At 34.1% G+C, this 18,588-nt stretch overlaps 1 protein-coding gene across 9 annotated transcripts in view; it reads right to left on the bottom strand.

The window, feature by feature from the left end:
• DMXL2 (Dmx like 2) overlaps positions 1-18,588 on the bottom strand; it is a 132,333-nt gene that overhangs the window by 77,423 nt on the left and 36,322 nt on the right. For 8 of the 9 annotated variants that reach the window (XM_031453059.2, XM_031453061.2, XM_031453060.2 and 5 more), the window contains exons 7-9: positions 9,211-9,389; positions 6,874-7,057; positions 4,150-4,324 (exon numbers count right to left, since the gene is read on the bottom strand). In XM_031453059.2, the coding sequence (XP_031308919.1) occupies positions 4,150-4,324; positions 6,874-7,057; positions 9,211-9,389 (538 nt within the window). The other variant, XM_064485598.1, reaches the window with a different exon arrangement.

Raw genomic sequence — 18,588 nt, 5'->3', positions numbered from 1 at the left:
AAAAAGTCAATGTAACTCTAGCAGAATTTGTAAAACTTTTAACTGAATTTAATGGTAAATGTAAATATTAAAAACTAATGACACAGACCTATATGGAATTAAATTACTAATTTAAAAACCAAATACACCAAATGCACAAACCTTTATTGAATCCTGGTTTGGCGATGAGGGAAGAGAAATATAAAACAGAAATGCAACTATACAAGAAATTTTTGAGATAACTGAAATTTAAATATGAACTGAATATTAGAGATTATGAGATTATTTCTAATTTTCTTAGGTATGATAATGTATTGTGATTACATAAGAGAATTCCTTTATTCTCAGGAGATGCTCATTAACTATGTAAGGGTGATGTGCCATGATGTGTGTAATTTACTTTGAAAAGATTAAGGAAAAATTTCACTCACATACACACATACATATGTGTCTATACAGAGAGAATATAGCAACTGGCAAAATGTTAGCAATTGTTGCCTCAAAGTGAATGAAATGAGTGTTAACTGTACCATTCATCCAACTTTTATGAATGTTTTAAATTTTCCTAAAAAGTTGGGAGAAAATCATCTCAAGGAAGAACATAGGAAGGCACGCAAATTTATAGTGTTTTTTCTCCATTTGGGGTAACTGAAATGCATGCTATAGACCAGTTCATGTAAAACAGTGTAATTCAAAAATATACCTCCTTAATCCCAAATCAAATTATAAATAATACATTCAATAGAAAGGGAAAATGAGTCCTCTGCAAAAAGAAGTGAAAATCTAAAGATGAAATGCATAGGATATTCTAGGAGTGCTTTACTAATAAGTATCAATGTTAAATAAAGTTTCAAGTTGTTCTCTCTCCAGTTCCTGGATGACAGTCCTGGTTTTCTGATAGAAAAAACAAATCATATAAAATAGGATCTGTAAATTAACAATCTTGTAAGACACATCCCTTACATACCTATGAAATATTCTTGTTAAAAATGTTTAACCAAAATCTTATCATGGACAGATACTCAGCCTGCAAGACATCCTACAAGATAAACACAAGATAGCCTTTTTGAGACTGACCTTTTTTAACAACTGAGGGACAAAGAGACTATTTTCAATTAATGCAGTTTAAAGAAATAACAAATGCATTTTAATAAGAATCTATATGAAAACAAATATACGTATGTATATGTATGACTGAAACATGGTGCTGTACACCCCACTCAACATGTTACTGACTACACTTCAATTTAAAAAAAATTTTATGATAAAATAACGCCATTTGCAGCAACATGGATGGCCCTGGACAATGTCATTCTTAGTGAAGTAAGCTAGAAAGAGAAAGAAAAACACCTTAGACATCACTCATATGTGAAATCTTAAAAAAAAAAAAAAAAAAGACAAATGAACTTATATATAAAACAGAAACTGACTCACAGACATAGAATACAGACCTGTGGTTGCCAGGGGGGAGGAGGGTGAGAAGGGATAGACTGGGAGTTTGAGATTTGCAGATACTGACTGGTATGTATAAAATAGATAAACAAGTTTATACTGTATAGCACAGGGAAATACATTCAATACCTTGTGGTAGCTCGTGGTGAAAAAGAATGAGAAAATGAATATATATATATTCATGCATGACTGAAGAATTGTGCTGTACACCAGAAATTGACACAACATTGTAAACTGACTATATCTCAATTTAAAAAAAAATTTTAAATAAACTTAATGGAAGAGTAAAAAATAAAATAAATTTTAAAAATAAAAATAATCTATATTTTAAAATGAACTATAATATATTAGATGAAATTATTTTTTCTACATTCCCTGCATGCAGTAACAGTACTGAGGTTACAAAGGCAAATACTCTTTTTATTAGAAGACACATTTTGAGATATTTTGGAAATGTCATAGAATATTCAGAGGGTAAAGGAAAATGCTGGCAGAACTTTACTTTCAAACGGCTCAGCCAAAAATAGGGGAGGAAGGAGTAAAGACATATATATAGAGGCAGAAGAGAGGAAAAAGAGCAAACATGACAAGAGGTTAACAACTGGTGAATCTGGGTAAAGGGTATATGGTATTCGCTGTACTAAAGCTTTGGCTTTACTGCAGGATTCAAAAAGCTTTCCTGAAAAAAAAGTGGAGAAGAGTCCTGCAAAATTATTTGCATTTGCAATCAATTTGATCAACCTAAATGTCGTATTTATATATCATACCTACAAATGCATGATATTAAATATTTGTACAAAATAATTTTTTAAATAATATGAAGGTAAGTTAGGGTGAAGATGTTAAAAGTGGTTAAATGGTGAGGTTTTTAAAGATGCTGGAAGACAAGGCCCAATGGCTACAGGATATAACCAGTACTCAGACTCAAATGATCAGTCAGAATGCGTATCCACAGGGGACAGTCCTGTGATCCTATTCCATTTGATCAGGATAGTGTATACAGTTAAAAAGCCAAGGTTTCTAACATTTATTGAATTTACTGCATACTACTACTAACTACATTTTGTTTGAAGTTAGGTCTTCATCACAGTCAATAACTCAAGATGAGGTTCTTTAAAAAGGTTAAAAGTTTATAAAAATCTAAAATCACCACCATTTTGAAAACAAGTAATGTTATAAAGACAATCCTGGAATATAATTAAGATGTTAGATCAGAAAACTAATACAATCAAAGTAACATTTAATCAGCTAGAACAGTGCTATTCAATAGAAATATAATGCAAACAAATGCAAGACAAATACGTAATTTTTATTCTACTAGCCACACTATAAGAGGGAAAAAGAAACAGGTAAACTTAATTATAACAACATATTTTATTTGACCCAATAAATGCAAAATATCATTTCCAGATGTAATCAATATTAAAGAAAATTATTCATAAAGACCTTACATTGTTTTATTGTTTCAAAGTGTTAGCAATCCAGTGTGTATTTTACAGTATATCTCAGTTTGGACTAACCACATTTCAAGTGCTCAAAGAGCTGTATGTGGTTAGTGGCTACCACAGTGGACAGCACATATCTGACAGGGCCACTGCTCAATGGGGGAAAGCATCGAAAGGTCACTCTTTTGGAACTGTATTTACTGAATATCACCTTTATATAAATAAACATTGAAAAATAAAATCCGGGGAAGGGGGTGGGAAGGGATAAACAGGGAGTTCGAGATTTGCAGTACTGTCTGGGATGTGTAAAACAGATAAATAAGTTTATACTGCATAGCACAGGGAAGGATATTCAGTACCTTGTAGTAGCTCATGGTGAAAAAGAATAAGAAAATGAATGTATGTATATTCATGCAAGACTGAAAAATTGTGCTGTACACCAGGAATTGACACATTGTAAACTGACTATATTTCAATTAAAAAAAAATAAAAAACAAATAAAATAAAATCCTCTGCACCCTGAAGCAAAAGACTTCCATTTCAAAATAAAAATGAGTATAACTTTATATAAATATAGTTCTACCAGCAATGTGATATGAAACTTACAGGTCTTCTCAAGTGTTTTTCATGTAGAAAGAAAACAATGTTTTTTTTTTTAAACAATGACCTTAAATAAAAGCTTTTGAATATGCTTTTGCCAACACTGAACCTGCCTCAAAATACTTTTCAACCACATGGGTAGAAAAGAGCAAAAAGAAAGTATCAAGGTTAGTAAGAAAAAGTGTCTTTTCCTAGGTGTGGGACAAGAAAGTCTATGGGAGTAGAGAATAAGATATGCTGAAATATGAGAGCAACTATGCAAAAATACACTTAAAGTCATGAAGAAGAGCTGAGAAGAAAGAATAATAGTGAAAATATAAAAAGGAGGAAAATCACCCAAATTAACCAGGCTGCCACCACTTGTGTTCGTTCTCAGTTTCATTCATTCTCAGTAAATTAGAGTTTCTCAGTTTTAATTTACTTAGAAACCTTGCTGTACGCTGGATAAACAATGCTGCTGAAAAAACTTATTTGCAGTTATCCCCTGAGAATCATATTCTCGATTTAAGAAAAGGTACCTTATATTATATTCCTATTGCAAATAAGGAGTATTTTAAAAGGAAACATGGCGTACTGACATAAAATTAAAAACAGGGTATAAAAGTTGTCCCACTTTTCTATTTACTTATCTTATTTCAGCATATTTACAAGAAATAAAACTACTATCCTTTACCTGTGGCAGGATTGATGCTTGCTGCAATGTGAAAATGACACAGAGCATTTGCGTGGTGGGAAATGTGTCTCTGAACTTCATGTGTTGCCATCTGGTCAGGCGTTAATTCAGCGTGAGTTACAAGAACAGAAGACCTCCTTTGCCCTTTTCTTAGATTTTTCAAATGGTGTATTGTCTAAAACAGAAAAATAATTACTAACTCCCAAGTCTGGAAAGTCTAATAAATGCCAATCAAAGTACTTTCAGTTACTAAGGATTCTACAAGTTTCCTCTCTGTAAAACCTGACCATCTTAAAGTAAATTTTAACTACAATAGAACAATTTTGAATGTATTCTCCATTGGTCTTGTAAATTATAGTTCAAGGCAGCAGTTGCTCAAAAATACTTATTAATATTATCTACAGAAACCCCTACTAAAATTAGCAGTCCAAAGTCTAGTTTTTTCAGGATATCCCGGAACTGAGATGAAACTTACTAGTCATAAAACTTAAAATTAAAAAAAAAAAAGGAATCCATATCTTCCTACCAGGAAGAGTAATATTTCTCCCCAAATTTTTCACCTAGAGCTAAACAGTCAACTAAAATAATCTAACATATGACCTCTATTATAAAGATAAAAAGAGAGTACAAAAATATACAATGACAAGGGGTATCTACTCAGATAAGAGCAGCCAGGAATGACCTCACGTAAGTGTTGACCTATGGGATTTGCTTAAATTGAGACACGTCTCTGTGATAAAAATTCTCCACTGGCATACTGAATCATCTGAACTATCTGGACATGAGGCCATGTCACTCTCAGCACGACCTTTTCTGCACACTGTAACCCCACCTTCACCACATTTCCTTACTCTGTCACCTAACCCACCCCCAAAACCATGCTTTATAATAGTATCTCATTCTTTTCCTTTGTTCTTCACATTCAGTTAAGTTAAACGTAGCATCCTCTCAGTTCTTTCTGCACTGAAGTGAAACATCTGGTCCTTCCTTTCAATTTCCACAGCCCTTATCCCTTTTCATGTGGAAAACAGTATCAGCTCTACGGTGTGTCCTCTGCCTCTGGTCTCCTTGCTCTGGAGTTGCTTATTTCTCTGATTATACGTCTCAAATTATTCTCACTCCATCTTTGACATTAATCATTATTTTTAATTAGTTTAGCAAGGCTGGTATAATATTGGCTGGTTATTTTCTCTAGGAACAAAGTGTATAACTTAAGCACATACAGAATTATACAGACCTTATAGTTAGGAGTTTTGTAGGAAAGGACATTAGAAAGAAAAATAGTTCATAAGTCAGATAATTAGGATTTTTCTATTAAAAACAATTTTAACATTATTAATAACATTATTAAAAGTAGCAAAAGTGTATCAAATCACTGATTACATCTTTAGTTACATTTTGGCTTTTATTTTATGTAGCAGTTAGTAATTCAATTTAATACTTGAAAAGCAATATATTAGGTAACATGGAGGATAAAAAGACATCTAAAAGCCCTTAGTCTCCAAAAACTCATGTAATTTAAAGGTAAAATATGTTACACAAGTATATACAAATGATTGGAAACATCTAGTAAATTAAATACTTTATCCCACTAAATTTCAATCAATAGCAAAACAAAACTGTTCTGACTTCTGGTTTTAATTCCATTTATGCTTTAAATGTTGAAAAAATTTATAAATAATGCCCAATCACAGACAGTATCAGAGCAGAACTACTTTATATGAAACCTTTAAGGACCACACCCTTGGCCTATCACAAACCCAAAAATATTTCTGCTTGCTAAAACTGCAAAGCCATTTTGGCTATACAATCATTAAAGTGTCAATGTAAATGTACAATGTAAAAGTATAATTAGTAATGTAGACAGATGTTTGTAACACATCAAGTATAAAAAACCAGTTATAAAACATTACTGTATAAAATGATCTCAATCATTCAAATAAAGACAAAGAACATATACACACACAAACTGGAACAGTTGGTTTATAAATTTCACATTTTTTTCTCTTTCCTAGACTAACTTAGAATAATCATATTCTTCGTGTAATAAAAAGTCACATGAAAAATCAAGAAAATTAGTAACCTACGTTTATTATAATAAATCTCTGATAATTTTCAATAATGTGTTTATCTCATTTTATTCCCTAATCATAATGGACACAACAGTTCCTACTGTATCATAAATAATCTGATTTCTTAGAAAGCACTTTTATTTCATATATTTTGTATTTAAAAGTTGGAAAAATTATTTCACTTTCAAAATATATAATTGTGTTAAATTTTTAATTTTAATAAGTTCATTTACTATCTTAACAATATCTTTATCCCTAAGGATCATTTGATAGTCATTTTAAGTAAAACAAAAATAAAATTTAATCCTTATGAAACAAAAGCAAATTTTTTTAATTGAAAAACAAAATATTTTTAATTACAACCAATTTCAAGAACTTTTACATGTTTTTACTAATCAAAGATGCTTACTTCTAGAGATTTTCACATTTGACATGCAAAACGAAAGAATTAAATTTATATTATTTACCTAACTACAAATCTGAAATCATTACTATCTGTATATGGCTTCTACGTGGCATAAAATAAGTAAGAATTCTTTGCTATTAATTTCATCATTATGTGTACCATGTGCACTATCTGCATCTTAGCTTACGAATTCCCACCAGATTCACATTATCTTCAAAATTCATCTACGATTTTAAATAACAGTACCTCAAGAGCGTGTTGTATTCTGTCTTTGTGCCTTCCAGCATGAGCAAGATTGCTGGCAACGCTGGAAGTGGTAGTCTCACAAATCTGCTCACCCAGAAGACAGTCTTCCGGTAATAAGGTTTCTGCCCAGAGCCGGCAGACACCATCATGGCATGAAGTCAATAACACATTACAGACAGACCCTCTAACAACAAAGAGAAACAAACAAAAGTTACTATGAGGCTCAATGCTATCAATTAATTAAAGGCTACTAATACTTAGTTCTTCATGCATAAAGATTAATTAGTGCAAAACTAACAGTATGATCTATGTGTAGTTAATTTTCCAATAATGATAATGGATTTCCACTGATTATTTCACTCTCACCAACCCCCATTTATTACCTGCTCAGACCTGCAAGGTAGCAGGCTGGATACAGGGTGCAATCAATTACCATAAAATAAGAACAACTTAACAGTCCCTTAACACTCACTTTAATTCATTAGAATTATGCCTTGAACAGCTAAACTAAATGACAGTAGAGTATGCTTCCAACTGCTTTAGAAATTACGCTGTGGAGAAAGAGTGGTCCATCAAAGAGCCTGAAAGCACACACAGTACTGCTGGGGACATCACAAAAACTAGGAAACGGTCCTGACAAAGGAAACAGAAATTAATGCCAGGTTACACATGTGCTGCTTGAGAACAAGGCTCTGGAGGATTGGTACCTTTTAAGCAAAACAAACTAAACAGCTAAAGAAAACCTAGTCATTGCAAAGTGCAGAATGACCATAATAAAAGATCATTAAATGTAATTAAACTAGGTGGCTTATGGCAAGAGCTGCAGCATTTTGCTTGATCCTCCTTATAAATAGTTACAAATAGGTAAACAAGTGAGCATATTCATAATAAAACTGTATGGAGAATATAACTTCAAACTGTAAATCAATTTCCATTAAGTAAAAATATCACAGCATCAAGCCGCTGAAGTGATTTAACTGCTAACTATGGGAAAATCTCCCATTAAAAAATACTTACATAGAGTCTGACTCACAGGTAGTATTTTGCAAATGTTTTCAATAGACGCAAATAAGCAGATTGTTACAGTAATCTTTTAGATTCCAAAAATGGATAAATTCCCCAAGTTATTTACCAAGCACCTCTATAATATGTGCTATATTTCCCATTAGGGGTAAACAGTGCTCAGATATATTTAACAGATGAAGTAATCCTCCATCAAGAATGAACAGAGTTCCAAGAAGCATTTTTAGAACTGTATATGTAATACCGGAACCATCTGTATGGCCTTCTTTGTAGTTTGCTTAATCTTCTAAACATTTTTCAGAGACGCTACGAGGAAAAAGTTACAGTAATAAATTCTCTGAGAAGTTTCTGTTGATAGCCCCGATAAGAAAAATCTGGCTAATTTATTCACTGTATCTGATACGCTTTCCCACCATATGTATTCCTGACAGTTTATTGCTATGGTTTATTTTCCCTCAATGTGTGCTTTCCTGTGCCTTACAAACGCTTCCTTCCTAGAATCCACTGCTGCTGCTACGACTGACAACGCCAGCTAACGCTGCCTGGGATACGCAAAGGCCCGTATAAGCATTCACACGTACCCACACACTTCAGTCTCATATGGCTCTCTGAGGTACATGCTGGTACTACCTCATTCTACAGAGGCATAGAGAGCTTAAGAAATTTAATCAAAAGTTCACACACCGAAAAAAAAAAAAAAAGACATCTGTTAGCATCTATCCCTAGCATTAAAAACTGCATGAGAACAAAAGATCTATTTATCTTGTTTGCTGCCATATCCTCAGTGCTCAAAACATGAAAAGAGCTCAAAATATACTTAAATACATGAATAAATTTTTTTTTTAATTTTTAAAATGCTCACAAAGCTTGTAACAGCAGAATTTGTTTTTTTGTTTTTAATTTTATTTTTTATTGAAGTGTAGTTGATTTATGTTAGTTTCAGATGTATAGCAAAGCAATTCAGTTATACATGTTTTTTCTTTTCAGATTCTTTTCCATTATATATTATTAAATAAGAAATTAAATATAGTTCCCTGTGCTATACAGTAGGTCCTTGTTTTTTATCTATTTTATATATAGTAGTTTGTATCTGTTCATCTCAAACTCCTAATTTATCCCTCCCCTGTCTTTTCCCCATTGGTAACCATAGTTTATTTTCTACGTCTGAACAACAGCAGGATTTGAATTCAGGCAACTGACACCCAGAACCTGTGCTCTAAACTGCCACCATGTCAATTAAAAGAACCTTTGTTTTCATTATTTTTATAAACATATAACTATACCAACTGAAGTTACATGACACAGTTGTCTAACCTGGGCATATACTTGCTAGTTTTACGCCATGAAAAACCCGTCACAGCCCGGGGATGTGCCAAATAAACAAAGGAAAACTGGGTAGATGCCTGTCTCCTTTTCACTTCATGATGATCCTGAGGTATAATTGAAGACTTCCAACCAGTCATAGGATACCATACTTTCAAAAGACAATCATCCTGCAAAAATACATAGGTCAACATAAAATTAATTTGTACACACACAATTCAAAATTTAAGTAGTCTGAAGAAGCTTTAAAAATAAAGCTATATACAAAAACTAACAGGTGACCTATATATAGATTTGGTATATTAGATTTGGTACAAAACCAAATCTAAAATGATGCTTATTACTCTAAATAATACTATTCTTTAGAAATAAGTGGACAATGTGTCCATTAACAATATTCTCTACATCATGTTGGTTTTCAAATAGAGATCGATGCCAAATTCCCCCACTTCAATAAACAAGGGTAGCTCTGAAACCAGATGCCAGCTTGGATGAAATAAGAAAGGACAGGAAGAAGCCATGTTATCAGTCATTATTATCATCTTCTCCTTTTTGAAGAGATCTGAAAGGATGAAACAAATCCTTTTTCGATATGAATTGCTCCTTACTCTAAGTCAGGAACCAGCAAACTTCTGTAAAGGGCCAAGTAAGTAAGGCTTTGTGGACCACAAAGCCTGTGACAGAGATTCTTCTTGGTTTTTTTTTTTTCTTTTAACTCTTTAAAAAGTAAAAACCATCCTTGGCTCATGGGCCAAAGTTTTCTGATCCCTACTTCTAACATGATGAGAAGGCATTTAGGCAGTTTTCAGGAACCACCTCTATGACCACTTAAGATATTTACAGATATAACAACAGGCACTGACTTTATCACTTTATTTAGTTCTAAGAATTTTGTTAAAGGTCTGAATAATTTTATCTTATTTAAAGAAACTATCTCCTTTATAATGCTTCATCTTCAAAGGTGAAAAGTACACAAAGGAAAATAGTAAAATGATACCATTTATGTAAAAATCTTAATCTCTTAAGAAACAATGAAATTACGTATTCCTGAAAAATGTGTATAAGTCCAAATATTTTCACCTGGACTAGACAGACTTGTTTTTTTCCATCTTAGTGCTCATGTTCAAACTATACTGCATAATGTATGTTTCCATTAAGGTCTCACTTGGGCATCTGACTTACACAGGAAATCTCTTTAAGTTCCGATTCTGAGACAACCACTAAACAATGCACTAGTTCCTTTCCTCCAAGTACTTTGCTCACCTGAGCATCATTTTCACCTAACCAAATTTACTCCACAAACTATGGCAGTAGTTTCAGACTATGTACTATAAAAACCCTGGAGGTACCTCAGAGCCTCTGCAAGTCATAAATGGAAGTCAGAGAGCTTCCACACGCAGGGAGCAATCCAGCCCCTTCCCGCATTTCCACAAGCCTCCACCTCAAATGAACCAGCCCCATCACTTTCATCTGTTACTGTCTAAAATCACACAAAATTAAACCAGGAAACAGACAAGAAAGACAGCAAGAAAATTCCCAAATATTTGTAAACTAAACAAAACACTTCAAATTTGATTTGAACTGAATGAAAACGAAAGCAAAACATCAAAATTTGGGAGTTGCAGCTACATTAGTGCTTAGAAGGAAATGTATAGCTTTAAATGCTCACGTCAGAAAAGGTCTCAATCAATGGTTTAAGCTTCTACCTGAAGCATCAGTAAAAGAGCAAAGTGACCCCACATTAAAGAGATGTAGGAATAAAAACCAATGAAATAAAATACAAAAAATATAAAGAAATCAATAAATCCAAAAGCTATTTTTGAAGACATTAATAAAATTCATAATCTATATAGAGTAATCAAAAGTATTTGGAGAGAAAACACAAATTACCATTATCAAGAATGAAAGAGGGACAAAGAGGTATCACCTCACACCAGTCAGAATGGCCATCATTCAAAAGTCTACAAATGACAAATGCTGGAGAGGCTGTGGAGAAAAGGGAACCCTCCTACACTGCTGGTGGAAATGCAGTTTGGTGCAGCCACTGTGGAAAACAGTATGGAGATTCCTCCAAAGACCAGGAATAGACTTACCATATGACCCAGGAATCCAGCTCCTGGGCATATATCCAGAAGGAACCCTACTTCAAAAAGACACCTGCACCCCAATGTTCATAGCAGCACTATTTACAACAGCCAAGACATGGAAACAGCCTAAATGTCCATCAACAGATGACTGGATAAAGAAGAGGTGGTATATTTATATAATGGAATACTATTCAGCCATAAAAACCGACAACATAACGCCATTTGCAGAAACATGGATGGCCCTGGAGAATGTAATTCTAAGTGAAGTAAGCCAGAAAGAGAAAGAAAAATACCATATGAGATCGCTCATATGTGGAATCTTAAAAAAAGAAAAGAAAAAGACAAGTGAACATAAATACAAAACAGAAACAGACTCATAGACATAAAATACAAACTTGTGGTTGCCAGGGGGGAGGAGGGTTGGAAGGGACAGACTGGGGGTTCGAAATCTGTAGATACTGACAGATATATATAGAATAGATAAACAAGATTATACTGTATAGCACAGGGAAATGTATACAAGATCTTGTGGTAGCTCACGGTGAAAAAGAATGTGACAATGAATACATGTATGTTCATATATAACGGAAAAATTGTGCTCTACACAGGAAATTGACACAACATTGTAAATTGACTAACTCAATAAAATGAAATTTTTGAAAAAAGAATGAAAGAGGGGACTACAGATCCTGCAAATATTATAACAACAACAAGGGAATATTAAGAACAATTTTATCATAATAAATTCAACAATTTCAGTTAAATTCCTTGAAAAAAAATTTCCCAAAAATTGACAAAGGAAGAAATATAAAACCTCAATAGCTGTACATCTATTAAAGATGCTGAATTCACAATCTGAAATCTTCTTACCAAAAAACAAAACCCTAAAACAACTAAAATGCTAGGCCCAGATGGCTTTCCTGATGAATTTTACCAAACATCTAGGGAAGAAATAGCACCAATCCTTCACAAATTATTTCAGAAAACTGAGGGAAAGGACTCGTTGTAAAGGGCAGTATTATTACCCAGATACTACAACCAAAGACATAAGAAAACTGTGCATGAATCTCTTTCATGAACAAAGATTCAAATATCTTTAATAAATTAGTAGCAAACCTAATCCAGCAGTATATTAAAAAAAAATCATGACCAAGTGGAGTTTATCCTAGCAAAGAAAAGCAGGTTTGACACTGCAAAAATCAATCATCATATTTTATCATATTAACAGAATGAAAAAGAATTCTTACATAATTATCTCTTTATATACCGAAAAAGCATTTGACAAAAGTAAACACTAATTCATAAGGAGAAAAACACTCTCAGCATGGGAACAGGGAATAGGACAAATAGAAGGGACATACTCAACATGATCAAATCAATCTACAATAAACCTACTAATCACATCATGTGTAATGGTGAAAGACAATGCTTTTCCCATAAAACTGGGAGCAATACAAGAATCACTGCTCTCATCGACTCTACTCAACACTGTACTAGTCCTGGTACTTGCAAAATATTGGGTAAGAGAAAAAAACAAAAGGCATACAGATTAGAAAGGAAGAAGTAAAACTGTCTTTATTTACAAAATCCTAAGAAACCTACCAAAAAAGGCTGCTAGAGCTGACAAGCAAGGTCATAAAACTAAGGATCAAAATTCAAAAATCAACTCTATTTCTATATGTTAGCAACAATTGGAAATATAATTTCCTTAAGTATCTTTTACATTAGGAAGATAACAAACACTGCTAAGGGAAAGAAAACCTAAATAAAAACATTTATAGATCAGAAGACCAAAAGTAACTGATGTATAATTCTTCCCAAACTGACCTCTAGAGATACAATGTAAACACAATCAAAATCACAGAAAGTTTTTTGTAGAAACTGACAATATCTGTGTGGAAATCAAGGCTGACACCACCAAAAATATTTTAAAAGAAGAGGACAAAGTCAGGTGATTCCCACTACCTGATTTCAAAATTAACTAAAAGGCTACAATAACCAAGATACATTATTAGCATATTTATTAACAGAACAAAATAGAGACCAGGAACAGATCCACAAATGTACGGATAATTGATTTTCAACAAAGCTGTCTAAGAAATTCAATGGAGAATGGACTGCCTTTTTAAGAAATGCCACTGTAATATCTTGATATCCCTTTGAGAAAAAACTGACTTCAAATTAAAAAAAAAATCTCAAAGTGTAAACGTCAAAACTATAAAACTTCTAAAAGAAAACACAGTAAAGTATCTTTGTGACTTCTGGGTAGACAAAGATTTCTTATATCTAGGACCCAAAAGCACAAACCAATAAAAAAAAAATAATTGCTAAGTTGGACTTCTTCAAAATTAAAAACTTCTGAACATCAAAAGACATCCAAAAAAATGTAAAGGCAAGTCACAGGCTGGGAGAAAATATCTACAACACATTTATCTCTCAATTTTGCTAGAATATGAAAAGAACTCTTACAACTCTATAATAACGAGAAAACCAATCCAATTTTTTTAATGAGCAAAGGACAAATAAACTCTATCAACAAAAGTATACAATAAGCATGTGCTCAATATTGTTAGACATCAGGGAAATACATATTAAAACCACAATAAGACACAATTACACAACTATTAGAATGACTAATATTAAAAAGGCTGACAATACCAAATGTTGGCAGGAAAGTGGAGCAACTGAAACTATTCAATTACTAGTGGGCATGCAAAATGGTACAACTTTGGAAAGGGTTTGGTACTTTTTTGTAAAGTACCATGTGACCCACTAATTCCACTCCTAGGTATTTTTTACCCATAAGAAATAAAAAGAAATGTTTACAGAAAGACTTGCAAATGAATGGTCATGATATATTTGTTCATTTTAGCTTAAAACTCCAACTAACCTAAATATCCATCAACAGGTGAATGGCTAAACAAATTATAATACATTCATATACTATATCATGGAATGGAATATATATGGAATATAAAATGGAATTCAACTCGGAAATAAAAAGAACAAATTATTGATGCACACAAAATGGATGAATCACAAAACACCGTGCCAAGTGCAAGAATTCAGACACAAAAGAGTACGTACTATACAATTTCATTTACATGAAACCCCAGCGAAGACAAGTCTAATCAACAGTGGTAACAGCAGAGCAGCTATTTACTACCTGGAACTAGGGATGGGAGTGAGGATTAACTGGAAAGAGGTAAAACAAAACCCTATGAGATGACAGAACTGTCCTGTAACTTGATGGTGGTGATGATTACACAGGTCTCTAAGTTTGTCAAAATTCACTGACCTGAACATTTTTTAAACAATTTTATTTTATGTTAATTACATATAATTACACCATATAAAGTTAATTATAAAAAAATAACAGGGCAAGATTTATGTACAAGGATATTCATTTTTAATAGTAGTAGAAAAAAATTAGAGCCACTAAATGTTCATTGATAGTTGTCTGGTTAAATTATGGCACATATCCATTCATATGATGGAAAATTATGTCACCTTTAAAAAGAATAGATGTATGCATATTAACCTATCTATCTATGATACAGTAAGTGAAGAAATCACCTTAAACAATATGTATGTACACACACACACACTTCTGTGTGGTTTACAAAGGCATAGAAAAGTCTAAAAGAATATATATTAAATGAGAGCAGTGACTTTGCAGGGGTGAAAGAGGGAGGGCTATCTGCCGGGGGATTTTCATTTTCTCTGCATGTTTCTCTTAACAATAAATACATATCATGTTTAAAAAGTTATTTCCATATTAAAGGGGGAATAAAGGTCAATAAGCCAATCCTTAAATAACTGAAACACTGAATCTAGGAACAGACTCGCTCTCAAGAAGGGGATGAAAAGTTTCTGAGAACAGTCTGTAATCTGCTCCTTCCCTTCCTGCCACAATCACTCTCACAAATTTTTCTCATCCTAGCCCTTAGAAAGCTCAATGTTTTACTCAAAAAAGGTAATCTTCTATTAAAGAAAAATGTTCTTGGAAAAAACAAAACTATTTTAAGTAACTTTCAAATTTTACAAAATAACCAACTGTTACAGTGTTCAGATACAAACTTTATAAACTAAATTTATTCATAGTGATTAGAATAATGTAAAAACAAAGTTTAGTAAAACAAAATTCATAAAAATAAACGAGATAAACATCTAGCAAGCAAACCAGAAAAAAAAATTCTTGAGCTGAAGATTTAATCAAGTATGTCTTGTGGGGACAAAGGGCTCTTTAATAAGTAAGACCCTACTTTAAGCTCAAATAAAAAGTGAAAATACTCTTAATTTACCACACTTACTAAAAACAGATCTTACCACAAAAGTGCTCAATGAAGTATAATATTAAAAATCCTGAAGGTAGTTGGATTTGAGTCCCCAAAACCCAAAACATCTGAACCAAAATTCTGCCATGTGTAGCAGAGGCGGTAGAAAATGCTTTCTAGTGGCAGATCACAGTTACCATCTGTTTCATCAAGTCAAACTTGGCTTTATTAACAGCAGCAGAACAGATTGGAGGGAAGAGGGAGCCAACATTACAAAGATAGTTTCTGTTCTTTTTATCAAAAGGCTCTTAATTAGATGTGGTATCTGAAACATTTGGCTCCTAGTTAAATTGAACATTGAAATCTTAAGAAAATGTGACTAATAAAATATTAAAAATACTCAATAATCAATTGTTAAGACTGTGTACAATAAAAATTCAGAGAAAGAAGATACTGGCATTATGGAATACGCATACAAATCACCTCTGAGGAGCTTAAAATCTCTCATTTTAGAGGACGTGCTTTTAGACTTACTACTTACTTTTGTCTCAAGCACAAATGTATCTTTCAGATTCATCAGGGATGAGAGTTCAGATAAGAAGATATTCAGACAATGAGTAATGATCATCTGACATAGCCCATTAATAGTTTTTAAAGCACCAAGTGACCTTGTCAAGAGACCATATATCCTAAAATGCTCTCAAGGTTTTAGCCAGTTGTGACACACAGCAGAGGCAAGCATCACACACTAGGTAAGTAAAGGGAGACAATCAGAAACATTAAGAATATATATATGAGAGAAGTCAGCTACAAGCCCTGTCATACAGCTAGAGAGACATAAATTCTGCCAATAACCCAAGTGAGCTCGGAAGATGATTCTGCCCCAGCCAAGCCTCCAGGTAAGAATTCTGCCCCGGTGACACCTTTATTGCAGCCTTCAGAGTCCCTCATCACAGTACACGGCTAAGCCATCTCCAGGCACCTAGCCCACGGAAGCTGAGGTAATCAATGTGTGGTTTTAAGCTCCTAAGTTTGAGGTAACTTGTTATGCAATAATAGAAAACTAATACAGACTCCTAGACATAGTGTTAGGAGTGAAATTCAGGCAGGTGAAGGGAACAGAAAGTACAGTGGGAGGTGAGATGCAATTTTAAAAGGGGTGCTTAGGGAGAGCCTCACTGAGACAGTGACCCTCAAGGGGAAAAGCCACACGGGTCTCTGGGGGAAGGAGTTTTCTAGGTAAAGAGAACAACAGTGCAATAGAAAACAAGGAGGAAAACTTGGAGACAACAACTAACAAGCAACCCTTTCAAGATGCTCTAAGGAGGGCAAAGAAATTAACAGAAGCTGAGAGGGAAGGTCAAGAGATACTTTTTGTTATCGTTGTTTGTTTAAGAGAGGGACCGATTACCACACGTCTGGTATGCTATGCTGTATGAGTCAGCTCACGCTGCCGTAACAAAGTATCCTGGACTGGGTTGCTTAATAAAGAAATGTATTATCTCCCAGTTCTGGAGGCTGGAAGTCTCAGATTAGGGTGTCAGCATGGTTGGGTTCTGGTGACAGCTCTCTTCCTGGAAGACAACCACCTTCTTTCCATGTCTTCATGTGGGGGACAGACAGCAAGCTCTCTGGTGGAATCTTTCTTCTAAGGGTACTATTCCTATTGTGAGGGTCACCCTCATGAACTTATCTAACCTTAATTACCTCCAAAAGGCCCCATCTCCAAATATCATCACTTGGGGGGTGGGGGTTAGGGCTTCAACATATGAATTTGGGAGGGGGACACAAATATTCAATTCACAACATATGCTAGTAGGATACCCAAAGGGAGAAGGAGAAACTAAGTAAGAGAGGGTATGACTGTAATAATGAGCCAGGTAAGCAAGGACAAGTGCCATCACGTCCACAAGTGAAGGAATTGGTCCCGCATAAGAGTGGACAGTGCATCCATGGCAACACAAGGGAAGGCAGAACATACAGGCTCCAACGGAGGGGGATGGATAGATACAGGTGGGTGGTGGCAGCTTATCAAAGTTCTCTTCTGAGTACCTATTTTCTTAGGCAAGAATCCACAGTAAACAAATGCTAGCATGGGAGTGCAGACTGTCATAAGGGAATTCACCAACATCCAGTGGCACAGAGCTTCAGTTTTACATACAGCAGCTACACAGAGACAACGCAGTGCGCACACAACGTAAGTCAAACCAGAGGTACCTGCATACTACCAAAAGAAAAGACCTATGGACTATCCTTAAATGAAAGGGTGAAATCAAGAAAAAGTCCTCTCTGGAAAGGGATATGATAAGGAAGATTCCATCTGCACCTGGACTTTAAGTACAGAAAGAGGTCTCTGCTGGGTATTTGTAACCACAAAATGGGCCTCATGAGACCCAAGTGTACACTGTGTGGACTACTTCCAAGCTGAGAATTTACTTAGAGTAGGGTGTGCCTCCAAGTGCCTGGTACAAGTTACATAAACCTTTTCTGGAAGAATGCATACTTACCCAAGCCTCAAAGCACTCCCGAGACACACTTGCAACAAATACTTTCTCAATGAAATACAAAGCCAGCTGACTATGGTGCTTTGAAATCCAAAACACCTATGTTAAAATCCCAGCTCCGCCTTCTGCCTGTCTCTGTTTCCATGAAGTTCTCAAGCTGCAGTTTCCCCTTCTGTACAAGGAGAGAGTAGCGCTTGCCCCATAGGCTTTTTGAAGGCACACTTTCTGGTACATAACTCTCACCAATTAGTAGTCACTGTCATTACGGTACCAGTAGTTATTCTTCTAACCACAAATTACTTGTAAATTCTACTTAGTAATGTAAAATAAAAGTTGTCACCACCAATAAAATACTTCTGCACCATCTACCTCCACCCCACAATAACTGAATGTGACTCTAATCCATTCTCTGGACAATCCATGGATCAAAGAATGAATCACAATAAAAATTAGAAAAAATTATATTTAGAATAATAATGAAAATAATACATATCAAAAGTC

Source organism: Camelus dromedarius, chromosome 5, assembly GCF_036321535.1.
Source record: "Camelus dromedarius isolate mCamDro1 chromosome 5, mCamDro1.pat, whole genome shotgun sequence".
NCBI lineage: Eukaryota > Metazoa > Chordata > Mammalia > Artiodactyla > Camelidae > Camelus > Camelus dromedarius.
The sequence above is the reverse complement of the archived record's forward strand: the minus strand, read 5'-3'. Positions and strand labels throughout refer to the sequence as shown.